The 13665-nt window shown below is 43.3% G+C and overlaps 1 protein-coding gene across 1 annotated transcript in view; it reads right to left on the minus strand.

Moving 5' to 3' along the window:
- The window catches only part of LOC106562707 (integrin alpha-11), a 141539-nt gene that overhangs the window by 92068 nt on the left and 35806 nt on the right, over positions 1–13665 (minus strand). The window contains exons 3-10 of the mRNA XM_045708429.2: positions 8169–8278; positions 5815–5906; positions 5315–5429; positions 5020–5147; positions 4658–4806; positions 4232–4376; positions 973–1138; positions 779–849 (exon numbers count right to left, since the gene is read on the minus strand). Of these exons, the coding sequence (XP_045564385.1) occupies positions 779–849; positions 973–1138; positions 4232–4376; positions 4658–4806; positions 5020–5147; positions 5315–5429; positions 5815–5906; positions 8169–8278 (976 nt within the window). The remainder of the gene's footprint in view (positions 1–778; positions 850–972; positions 1139–4231; positions 4377–4657; positions 4807–5019; positions 5148–5314; positions 5430–5814; positions 5907–8168; positions 8279–13665) is intronic.

Here is a 13665-nt window from a genome sequence, read left to right on the forward strand (position 1 = left end):
GAACAGGAAGACTGGTACATGGGGGAGGATGGTGATGTCAGCTACAGTAGAGAACAGGAAGACTGGTACATGGGGGAGGATGGTGATGAAGCTACAGTAGAGAACAGGAAGACTGGTACATGGGGGAGGATGGTGATGTCAGCTACAGTAGAGAACAGGAAGACTGGTACATGGGGGAGGATGGTGATGTCAGCTACAGTAGAGAACAGGAAGACTGGTACATGCGGGAGGATGGTGATGAAGCTACAGTAGAAAACAAGAGTTGGACAGAGACTTGCGGATACCTCTCCAGCTGTGTCAAGCCCAAAGCCAACACACCGCCCCTCTCAGGTCTGAATGCAACCCAAACTTCCAGAAAAACACCCCAACATCTTTTAAGGGGCGGCAGGTAGCCTAGTGGTTAGAGCGTTGGACAAGTAAGCGAAAGGTTGCAAGATTGATTCCCCGAGTTGTAAAAATCTGTCGTTCTGCCCCTAGTTACATAAAGGTAAAATAAAAACTCTCTGGTGAGATGTTCTTTCAGCCTTCCCTGCTACGATTTGACCCCCTGGGGACTTCAGAGTGTCTTATTCCCACCTCTGGAAGGTCAGAGTGGCACAATGACTGTCGTCAGTGAGGGGCTCCTTAATCAGAATGACCTCAGCATCACAGCATGCCCCCCAGGAACCTGGAGAGTGAGGGATGGGATGGGATGGGGGGGTGGAAACCTGTCAGGAGTAGGAGAAAGCGCTGTGCGTGTGTGTGTGGGGGGTATACCGGCAGCAGTGGTGAGACTCACCTCCACGAAGTGTGAAGAGAAGCCAGCCTGGGACATCTGGAGCCCAAAGGCCGTCCCGTTTTTACTGGTCCCTGTAGAGGAAGACCAGGTGAGTTCAGCAGGAGGAATTATTTTCTTTGAGTACAGGTTAAGGAAATGAGTTGGGTCTAGTTTGTGCTTTACAGATGGTTGTTTTACAGAGTTACATGGAATACCTTCCAAACTGAAGATCCTATCCCCGAGCGCGTCCACAATGTCCTTCAAGGCAGACTCATCAGTCACCTTGAAGAAGTGCTTGTCATCGGGGTCACTGGCGATATACTTGATTTCATTCAGGAATGCCTCTGGGTTGATTCCACGCCGGTTGTAGTAGCCAAGCACCTGGTGACAATCAGGCAGAGACATCAATCACCAGACTTTGCTGTAGATTGCCCTACTATAGAGCCATCTCACTTATGAACTGTGACTCAACAATCCTGTTGCCCACACACACCAAAAGGGAAACTAGCACACTTTAGATAGACTTAGAAGTTAAACCAGAGAAGGGTGGTTCCAACTTCCAATCCTTTGGTGGACCGTGTCCCTGTTGCCTGCTGTCACAAATTCCAGCTGTCAGCAACCAAATGAACTCAGCACCTCCCTTCTCTTCTTAGATGCCCATGGCCTGGTTTGACTGGGCCCCTCACCTCATCATCTATGGGCTGAATAAGCTCAGGAGAACCCCATGCCAAAGCGGTGTCAACCAAAGTGTTCTGTGGGCTTGAAAGATCATTCACACCTTCAACCACTTGCCTGGCTGTGTATATACGTTTTGAGAGGGCACTAAACCGTTTAGGCTCTGTATAATACCCTGACTACACCGCTCACGTTGGGTGCACAAGCGTTGCAAAATAAATGTATAAATCTATGTTATTCAATTATTGCTCCCACACTGCTCACGTGCGCCAACGAGCATCTGCGTTGTCAAGGGCTAAAATAGAAGTCCTTTCTATTTCTGACGCAGATCGCGCTGCAAGTCCTGCCTCTCCCATCTCCTCATTGGTTTATAGAAGCAGGTACCCACGTGCCATCTCCTCATTGGTTATACCCACGTGGGTGACTGATAAGAGAATTATCTAATAAAGGTAAATGAATCAATAAACCATGATGAATTATTAGTCATACAGCATGGTTAATGAATAATCAATGTAATGATCAATGTAGGGATAGATTGGTCTGATTAGTTCCGGAAAGTCCAGGAACCACTGGAGAGGGAAAGAAATGTGTGTATGCAATTAGTATAGAGAGATAGAGAACCAGATGGTCAAGCGAGTAAAACCTCAGAGAGTTCCTAACCTTGAAGGAAAGGAACAGGCTGAGCCAGAAGGTGATAAACAGTGTGAGAAGTTTATGGGGGTTGCAGGTCACCAACGGATTGTGTGTAAATGCATGTCCATAAGTAAGCAAGAACTATATAATGACTGTTTTGTTATCCTGACGCCAGAACGTTCTCATGAATAAAGCTACAGAAACCGTTTGCAGAAAGCTGAGTCCTTGCCTAATTATTTTAACCCATTGTCTTACAAACCTTGGGCATTAGTCAAGGCTATTTGATTATTGATTATTATCATCAAAATATTAAATTCCTTCAACAGTGACTGAAAGACGAACAAGGTCAGTGGCGGTAATGCCAATCGCAATATAAAGTCCAGAGAAGAAAAAGCCTGGAAGGAGGAGAGATGACTAGAAACGATTCAGTTGACTGTTTTATGTGTGGATTAATTGTCGGAGTAGAGGACCTTGTGCATTTCAGGTAAAATAACAACTCAATGTTTATATCCCAGGACAAATTAGCTAGCAACAGCAAGTTAGCTAAATAGGACAAATTATCTAGCAAGTGCAAGCTAGCTAGCTAAATTGCCATAAAGGTTTAATGCTTTTCGACCTGTCCCCAAATTAATGTAATTGTCTCAGAGTTTGTTTTGATATTTTAACCTGCGTGTCGTGATCGCGTTTGGTGTGGGGGGACAAAATAAATGTATGCACGATGGCGCACTATGGCGCACGCGCACAGCCGGTTTGGGTTCTGTGTAAACCTCTGTACTCTTTGGAGCACTGGTGAAGCTCACATCACATCCCAATGTGCGATGAAAGTGTACATGTCCCAAACCAGAAAAAATGAACATTGTACTACAGTAACTGTAGCCACCTTGTCATTATGGAGGCTTGAAGCAGTATTATGGTAGTTAGCAAAAGAGAGTAGAAGCAGCAGCTGACTATCTGTAAATACATGTAATAACTGTAGCTAGTCTACTTTCTATCGGTCAGTTAAACAGTACTACTTAAAGCCACGACTACATGGAACTCTGTTCCACATCAAGTAACTCATACAAGCAGTAAAATAGAATTTAAAAATACACCTTATGGAACATCGGGGACTGTGAAGCAACACAAACACAGGCACAGACACATGGATACACACACACGATAACATACGCACTGTACACACAGGTACACAGATTTTGTGTTGTAGATATGTGGTAGTAGAGTAGGGGCCTGAGGACACACACTTAATGTATTGTGAAATCTGTTGTTAATGTATTGTAATGTTTTTTAAATTGTTTAACTGCCTTCATTTTGCTTGACCCCAGGTAGAGTAGCTGCTTCCTTGGCAGCAGCTAATGGGGATCCATAATAAATAACAAAATACAAATGTTAGCTAGCTAGTTAAATGTGGGGTGGAAAAATGCACTTATTGTCAGTTAGCTAATTAGTTACAGGTCCTTCTCTATTTACTAGCTACCGGAACATTGCTTCATGCCTCCAAAAATGACCAGCTGTTTCCAGTTATGCTCACATTTAGTGGTTTATGACATTTTGATAACTTTTGGACATTAGAGCAACGGCAGTGGAAAAACTTAAACAAGGGAGAGAGGACAAGAAGGAGACAGAGACGGTGACTCACAGCGATGATGTAGCAGGAGAGAGGACAGGAAGGAGAAAGAGAGGGTGACTCATGGCGATGGTGTAGCAGGAGAGAGGACAGGAAGGAGAGAGAGAGGGTGACTCATGGCGATGGTGTAGCAGGAGAGAGGACAGGAAGGAGAGAGAGAGGGTGACTCACAGTGATGGTGTAGCAGGAGAGAGGACAGGAAGGAGACAGAGACGGTGACTCACAGTGATGGTGTAGCAGGAGAGAGGACCGGAAGGAGACTGAGACGGTGACTCACAGTGATGGTGTAGCAGGAGAGAGGACAGGAAGGAGACAGAGACGGTGACTCACAGCGATGATGTAGCAGGAGAGAGGACAGGAAGGAGAAAGAGAGGGTGACTCATAGCGATGGTGTAGCAGGAGAGAGGACAGGAAGGAGAGAGAGAGGGTGACTCACAGTGATGGTGTAGCAGGAGAGAGGACAGGAAGGAGACAGAGACGGTGACTCACAGTGATGGTGTAGCAGGAGAGAGGACAGGAAGGAGACAGAGAGGGTGACTCACAGCGATGGCATATCGGGTGATGCCATCCTTCTCGCTGTCCTCGATGGCCTGTTGAAGGTCAGGGCTGTCATGTGACTCCCCGTCAGTGATCACAATCATCACCTTCTTGGCGCCTCGTCGGGCTCCTCGCTTGAATGCTTCTGAGCTGTGGCATGTGATTTATTAAATTCATATTTGAAAGGTTCAAAGTTTATAGCCAAAAAGTGGGATTTGAGTAATAACCCAGAATAAGGTAACAAATACAGTATTTCAAGTTTTTTTAATAGTCTTCTATTACTATTACCTAGTGTCATTTACAATAATTTACTGTATGTCATTATAGTTGTATTTGTTGTGAGATACAATAGATTGACAACTTTCAATACTATACTGATTCAATATTAGGGATATTGCTGATGTAGTTTCATATCAGTTAGGGAGTCTTACCGAGCAACGTTGATGCCGAGTGCCGTGTTGGTTTCCTCTCCGCCTCTCTGGTGGATGTTGCTTGCTCTCTTCACCACCTCCTCCACTGACTTGTAGTCATCCAGATGGAACTCATGCACCACCTTCTCCCCATACTGCACCACTCCAACCTGAACAATATCACGCACATACATTATAACAGGGCTGTTTAACGCCAGGTCTGGAGGGACAAATCACATCTGGTTTTCATTCTACTAATCAGCAACTTAGACTCAGACAACATCATCCTTTGGCACTCCAGACCTAGAGTTGAACCATGAAAACTGGGGCATAACAGGCAATCCAACCAGGTTAGCCAGAGCGACACATTTCCCATAACTCACCTGTATCTGGCCTGGTCCAATGTAGAACTTCTGTAGAATGTTGATAAGAAAGGCTTGCACCTCCGTCCAGGGGTAGATGGAGTTGGAACCATCCAGAACGATCACTATATCCATGTAGGTCTCACACCCTAGCAGAGAAAGACACACAATAATGTCTGAACTGCACCATCGATGCAACCTGTACGGATGAGCAATGGGAAACAGTCTAATGCATTACAATCAATAATGACTTATACTTATGGAAGAAGATCCATAAAACATTTCCAAACAGGAAAGGGGCGTGCTCTGTATTTACTCTGGAAGGCTGGAGCTATGGTTTTGGAGAATTTGAAGCTGGCGTTGACTCGAGAGCATATCCCAGTGCTGTAGTATGAGCTGCCACACTCATAGGACCATAGGGGTCCACAGACCTGTACAACACACAAGGAAACACATTCAGCACAGCAAGCACCCTTGAGACATGCACCGTGTACCATGGGCCTACGCTGGATGAAAAGGTCATCAGAAAAACTCATTTTGGTTCCTGTGCCACCACAGGAGGTTGGTGGCATCTTAATTGAGGAGGACGGGCTCATGGTAATGGCTGGAGCGGAATAGGTGGAATGGTATCGCATACATCAAACCCATGGTTTAATGCCATTCCATTTGCTCCGTTCCAGCCATTATTATGAGCCGCTCCTCTCAGCAGCCTCCACTGTTCTTCACATACCCCTGAAACTGACCACCAAGTTAGTCTCTGTGGAAACCACACATAATGACACCATACTTTTGATAGACTGTGTGTTTATCACTAACCACAAAGCTATTGTCTTTGGGGTTGGTTGTCAGCGTCATCCCCAGCCTCATCTTGTCTTTTCGCTCGGCGACATTGGTCAGAGATATCCTTCCTTGAGGAACAAAAAAAGACAGTGTCAAAGAAATAACAATGTTTATTCTAACAGCTTGATGTTTCTATAGCTTTTGAAGACTTTTGCGTATATTTTTCACTTATGCTATGTACCTGCGGGCAAGTCGCTTCACAAGCTTCTGCAAACCCACTGACTATACATGGCAGTAAGAAGGTGATACTAGATGATACTAGATCTCCCAACTAAAGGACAAACACCTGTCCTTTGAGGCAGTGTCCAGAGCATTTTACTGCAGTGGGCTAAATCAGGGTAACAGAGTGATTATTGGTAGTCTTAAACAAATCTAGTCTGAAACAAAAGTAGACACCTCACACACATGGTTATGGGCTTAAAAGAAGACATCTGTACCATGTCAGATATAGAGCTGAAATGTCTTTGCGTCCCAATATGACACTTTATATACATCACAGAAGACTGAAATATAACAAAACACCGGATTTTCAGCAGGTTTTTTTAAATAATGTTTATTAATTATGAAATTATGAAAAATATTAACAACATTAGAGGGCGATTTGATAATTTGACTGCAGGAAAGGAGTGTCATGACGTTGGCCTCTCCCTTTTGCACACAATCCACCCTGTGTGTAAAGGGTAGAAAAACTCTAAAATTCCAGGAAAGTCTCTGGCCACATGGCCCATAGAGAGACAAAGGAAATTCTTCCAACTCATAGAATTGAAGAATCCAGCTACGAACTGATCTGCTGGTACCATTTTGTGATACTCAGAAGAGACAATATAGCCATATTACCATAAAACTGTTTATATAATAGACTCAGTTTAAGACTTGCCTCATATGGGTGTATGGAATGTATTGATAAGGATAAAGCTTTTGTAAGACATTGAGATGCTATGTACTGATGTAATGTGATAGAATTGTATTTCTGTAACCAAATCTAACTCAGTCATAGGCACGCCCCAGCGACATATACAGGACCAGGCGTCATTTGACCAGCCTGTTCGATGGGCACTATAAAACACTCCCTGATTTACATTTCCTCAGACCAGGCCCCCAACCCATTGCGAGAAGTGGGCCAATAGGTTGACCATCCAAGTATTCTACTGAAAGTGAACCATACCACGTGGTTAACTTTTAGACTGTTGATACCGACAGAATAAGAACAAGTCTTTGATATTAATTATTAGTCTGCAGCTAAGTAAATTATATAATCGAACGCGAAGACCAACGAAACCACCATTCTATGATGACATTAATGAATGTCGCTCTGAAAGATCCATTCTAACCGAGAGAGAGAGACTCTCCAACAGAACCGAACTCTCCAACAAAGAACGACGACACACTGAGCGTAAATATATATATTGATTGCAATTGTTCCCGAATGAGTGAGCCTTCAATTGCCAATTGTTAATATTAATGAACTCTGTGTAAACTTCTCAGCTGACCGTTTATGACCCATTGTCTAACAGACCAGCCATGCTTGTTAGCCAGTAGGGCACATTACTATACCAATCCTTTGTGACGATAATTACTGTTTGTATGTTTTTCTGTTAATTACTTAGTGTAGTAAATAAATGATTTTAAGACAATTGATGTATGGATGATTTTAGTAAAGACTGGGTTCGTGCAGATACAACAATTTACGACGTTTGGAATGAGACTGGACTAGAGGTAAAATACACCATTGAAACTAGAAGATAATCGGCCTATACTATAATAGAATATAATATTATAGTACAGGAAAGTTATATTAGGAAAATTATAGCTTTGTAATCTGAATATTCTCCTTGGTGCCCCGATCTCCTAGTTAATTACAATTAAACGATTAATCAGTTTAATCGCGTGATAATAATTACAGGGAGCTAATTGATAAACATATCTTCAGTTTAATGGTAACCCAAAGACACGACAGGAGCTTCTGGGAACTAGGTTCGTTAAAGTTGTCAAGCCAGGCACAGCAGTGTCTACACCATACAATATCTGCCAGCTAGTTCATACATCTTGCTGTGCCTCTCTGTACAACACAGTACAGATAGGTCTCATCTAAGGAAACGTGTGGACGTGTGGCGTGATGCCTAGGAGGATACAGACGTGGAAATGTACATAAACTGTTAAAGGTGAAATGAACAGCACGCTCCCCAGATTCCACTCTCACACAACCTATGAACACACATATAAGGCACATACACATGCACACACTCTAACGGCTACAACACACACACATCCGTCTCATGGGGCACAGTAGGCACATGTCAAGCCTGTGAGAGTTGATAGTTATACTGTACCTAGGTTGAGTTTGGAGCAGCTGCCATTGGACCGTTTGCCCAATGGGCATTTGTACACATCCCCTGTCTGGTGGTGACCATTGGTTTCATATGGAGCTCCCACCAATAACCTGTGAAACATAAAACAAGACAGTCGAAATCCCAAAAACTGAATTGCATATTATAATTGTTTTGTATTAATAGTATTAGTTGTGACGTTGTAAAAACATAGTGATAACATTGAAGGCACTTCTCCTAATGATGTTTCATCTGATAAGAAATAATGGTGTGAAAGAGATGGCATTTAAACTCTGCTACACCGATTTAACTGACTGGAATGTCTTCGCTAGCTCAACAAACACACACCCAGTGAGTATCAGAGCAGGTATTTGAAACACTTGTGATCTTCCTTGTTTGTGACTGGCTGTGTTCCTGTGGGAGCATGCTGACTTCTCCTCTGACCCCAGACTGACACGCACATAAACACACTGGCCTATAAACACTGGATCCACTCCACATTGATCCTGGGAAGATTCTCTCTCTCTCTCTCTCTCTCTCTCTCTCTCTCTCTCTCTCTCTCTCTCTCTCTCTCTCGCTCTCTCTCTCTCTCACACACACACACACACACACACACACACACACACACACACACACACACACACACACACACACACACACACACACACACACACACACACACAGAGATAGAGAAAGAGAAGGCAAGAGGTAGATTGAGAAAGAAAGGAGAGCGGGAAATTGTCATACCGGCTAGACGGATACACACGTGAGACTGAATGACTTCCTTGGGGCTAAATACTACCCACATGTTCTCTGACCATGGGTCACCATGAGTTCTCCTTGGCTGAAACACAAGCAGGCTCAGAGTTCTTTGGTCATGACGTAGAGCTCAGGAGAAGATAGTTTGTCACTCGACTTTGGGGTTGGACGTCAGTGTCAGGTCAGGATGATCTTGTAAATGTCGTAGATGTCAGTGAAGGCTTTCGATGACTAAATGTGGTGGAGCATTTAAAACACTCTGTGTTTACGTCAGGGCTGGGTGGACAGATAAAAGCCTCCTGAAGTATCTGAGATAGAAGGGCTCTTTGTATTCTTGGGTAGGAACAAGAGACTGTTGCCAAGACGTTTATGTGACAGGATGAAAACAGAAAACTCAGATGGGCTTTCTTGATTATCTCTTGACGTTTCACCTTGTAACACATTGTCTTGGTACATGAAGTTCTTATAGGTGATGACAAACTTCACCTGATACTCCTCATACATAAACACAGATCTCCTCAAAGTTTAGCATATCTTTAGATCAGACACCAACATATGATTACCATCATGCAATATATTGTTATATTGTTTTACAAGAGCTTCTAAAAGTAACCTAAGCTGTCAACACAAGAAACATATGTAGCCCAAGACAAATCAAATCAAAATCAAATCAATTTGTGCTTGCCACATACGCCGAATACAACTGTTGTAGACCTTACAGTGAAATGCTTATTTACAAGCCCCTAACCAACAATGCAGTTTTAAGAAAATACCTACAAAAAAGTAACAAATTAAAGTAACAAACAATAGAGCATGCTCTCGATGGTGCAGCTGTAGAACCTTTTGAGGATCTGAGGACCCATGCCAAATCTTTTCAGCCTCCTGAGGGGGAATACGTTTTGTCGTGCCCTCTTCACGACTGTCTTGGTGTGCTTGGACCATGTTAGGACGCCAAGGAACTTGAAGCTCTCAACCTGCTCTACTACAGCCCCGTAGATGAGAATGGGGGCGTGCTCGGTCCTCCTTTTTCTGTAGTCCACAATAATCTCCTTTGTCTTGATCACGTTGAGGGAGAGGTTTTTGTCCTTGCACCACACGGTCAGATCTCTGACCTCCTCCCTATAGGCTGTCTCATCGTTGTCGGTGATCAGGCCTACCACTGTTGTGTCATCTGCAAACTTAATAATGCTGTTGGAGTTGTGGCTGGCCGTGCAGTCATGAGTGAACAGGGAGGACAGGAAGGGACTGAGCACACATCCTTAAGGGGCCCCCGTGTTGAGGATCAGCATGGCGGATGTGTTGTTACCTACCCTTACCACCTGGGCTACAAAGGATAGTGGCATGAAAAGGAGCAATTCACTCACCAGGTCAGAGGTGTCCCAAAGGGAAGGGACTACATTTACATTTAACATTTACATGTTAGTCATTTAACAGGCGCTCTTATCCAATTAGGGTTAAGAGCCTTGCTCAAGGGGCACATCGGTAGATTTGACCCGCTAGGCTACTTGCCAACACTTGACACTTTACTGCCTGGAGTTATGGGTCAACCACATAAACCTCTGTAGTTTTAAAACATGTCTCCATCACATTGTTCCTATGAGGTAACGTTTTAGTGGTGTGGTATACATAATGGTGGTATAATGGTTACCTAAACAAAACATGACACTTGACATCAACATCCTTGGTCATCTAAAACTACTATGATAGGTTTCTTGAGATTATGACATCATACAATATTCAAGTAGTAAACTGGTGTTACGTTCCCCAGTTTCTGTTATGGGTTATATGTGTTTGAATGTGTGTATTTCAGGAAATGTCTTCCTGAAGTCCGAAGCAGCTGATTGGTTGGCCCCATTTCAGATTGGTGTTCTGACCCCGCCCTCTCGTCAGGAGACACAGCTGTCTGCAATTAGCGACTCCTTCTGTAGCTTGAAAAGCCAGTGTTCCTTTGTCAGGAAGTGAGAGCTTCTTGGATGTCCTGTGTTGGTTGTTGTGCAGAGACAGTTTTGGTGAAAGTATTTTGTAGCTGCTACTTCTAAGGTATGTGTGTGCCAGTAGGACTGTGTTTTTGATTATTGAACTTGTTCACTTTAAGTTTGTATTATTCTGTTTCATTTGTTCCCAGGGGGGAGGGGAAGGCACCTCACCTCACCTTGGGAGTGCTTAGGCAAGAGGCCTGCGGGCATACATATACCCGTGTTAAGGAACTAAATTCCTAGTAAACGGTAATATTCTCTGCCTTTCATCCTTACTCGCACCTACAATCACATACCTCTTACACTCCACGGGGAGTTGAGTGTAGCAGGGTGTTGCGTTCCCTCCAAGAGGTGTGCGTAACACTGGTATCATAAGTGCAGGTCATGTCAACTGAAACAGAAGCTTTGTATGTCATTGAATGTTTGAATAAGGTACCTTACGAGCACTGACTTTTCTGATAGCTACTTTATTGAGGAAAAATGTATACTGAACAAAAAATATAAACACTACATGTAAAGTGTTGGACTCATGAGCTGAAAAAAAAAGATCCCAGAAATGTTCCATATGCACAAAGTTAATTTCTCTCAAGTTTTGTACACAAATTTGTTTACATCCCTCTTAGTGAGTGTTTCTCCTTTGCCAAGATAATCTATCCACCTGACAGGTGTGGCATATCAAGAAGTTAAACAGCATGATCATTACATAAGTGCAACTTGTGCTGGGGACAATAAAAGGCTGCTCTAAAATGTGCAGTTTTGTCATAACGCCACAGATGTCTCAAGTTGAGGGAGCATGCAATTTGAATGTTGACTGCAGGAATGTCCACCAGAGCTGTTACAAGTGAATTGCATGTTAATTTCTCTACTACAAGCCACCTCCAGTGTCATTTTAGACAAGTTGTCAGTACGTCCAACCGGCCTCACAACCATGCCAGCCCAGGCCCTCCACATCCTGCTTCTTCACCTGTGGGATCGTCTGTGACCAGCCACCTGGACAGCTGATGAAAATTAGTATTTCTGTAATAAAGCCATTTTATTGTGGGGAAAAACTTGTTTTGATTGGCTGGGCCTGGCTCCCCAATGGGTGGGCCTATACCCTCCCTGCCCCACCCATGGCACCGCTCCTACCCAGTCCTGTGAAATCCATAGATTAGGGACTAATGAATTTATTTCAATTGACTGATTTCCATATATGAGCTGTAACTCAGTAAAGTTGTTGCTTGTTGTTTTTGTTCAGTATACTTACTCTGACTGAGGTATGTAGTTTTCCCACCTTGCTATCATATGATGAATGCACTAACTGTAAGATGCTCTAGATACGTCATTTAGCAGATGCTCTTAATGTAGCATGTAGGAAATGTCAAGAAATATGACTCAAAACTAAAAGATTGCTCAGCTTCCTTCAAAAACTATCAAATTTCCCAAGTGGATTTATTTATATTGAAGAGAGAGAGATATAAATATATGTGCAACAATTCAGATCGTAGCCAAGAGTGAAGCTGTTAACTGGGCTGCACATGCAGTCTATGGCAGCCAGGCTGAGACACACACTAGTGACGAAGGGACTGTGTCTGGGATCAACTGTCCAAGTCTCACAGACTCTGGAAATGATTTTCACCTCTGGAGCTCCAGCAGTGCTCATATTTTCACAGCTATGAATATGATTATTGCTGAGGTTACTGCTGTCCTCTGGCACAGTGTGATACTGTAGACTGGGAGAGTTCAGGCTGGGACATGGCTACCTTCAGAGAAATGAAACCCATTGTTTCCTTTTGACTTGAAGGTCTCCTTTAACTCCCAGTCAGTCTCATGAAGAGCTGTTAAAACAATCATCGCTGAACATTCATTAAGGTCAGCCATGTAGCATCATTGTGGATAAGGTAATGCTGGTATAAACAAAATAACCTGACCCTAAATGGACGCCCGGACGTATTCTCTCAGTTATTGAGCCCCGCTCAATAACAGCATCCACCCCTAGCACGTGCTCCAGCAGGTATATTTCACTGGTCACCCCCAAAGCCAATTCCTCCTTTGGCCGCTTTTCCTTTCAGTTCTCTGCTGCCAATGACTGGAATCACAGAAGCTGGAGACTCATATATCCCTCACTAACTTTAAGCACCAGCTGTCAGAGCAGCTCACAGATCACTGCACCTGTACATAACCCATCTGTAAATAGCCCATCCAACTACCTCATCTCCATACTGTTATTTATTTATTTATTTTTGCTCCTTTGCACCCCAGTATCTCTACTTGCACATTCATCTTCTGCACATCTATCACTCTAGTGTTTAATTGCTAAATTGTAATTATTTAACCACTATGGCCTATTTATTGCCTTACCTCCCTAATCTTACCTCATTTGCACACACTGTATATAGACTTTTCTACTGTGTTATTGACTACTTTTGTTTATTCCATGTGTAACTCTGTTGTTTGTGTCACACTGCTTTGCTTTATCTTGGCCAGGCCGCAGTTGTAAATGAGAACTTGTTCTCAACTAGCCTACCTTGTTAAATAAAGGTGAAATAAATCAAATAAATAAATTGAGGAATGCAGGATTTGGGGTTTGTGGAAGCGCCATACCAAATCCGAAGCATGAATGCGCTAATGTCTTTCAAATTTGGTGGAGGAAGGAGAGGTATTTATGCTATGAAACCATACCTCTGCCCTTAACATGAGACTCTGTGCAACTTCAATGACATTGCTCTCTCATCACATTCCATGTGTGTACGAAGACAACATCAGAACGGTTTTGGCCCAAATTT

Source organism: Salmo salar, chromosome 26 (genome assembly GCF_965601325.2).
Source record: "Salmo salar chromosome 26, fSalSal1, whole genome shotgun sequence".
Lineage (NCBI taxonomy): Eukaryota > Metazoa > Chordata > Actinopteri > Salmoniformes > Salmonidae > Salmo > Salmo salar.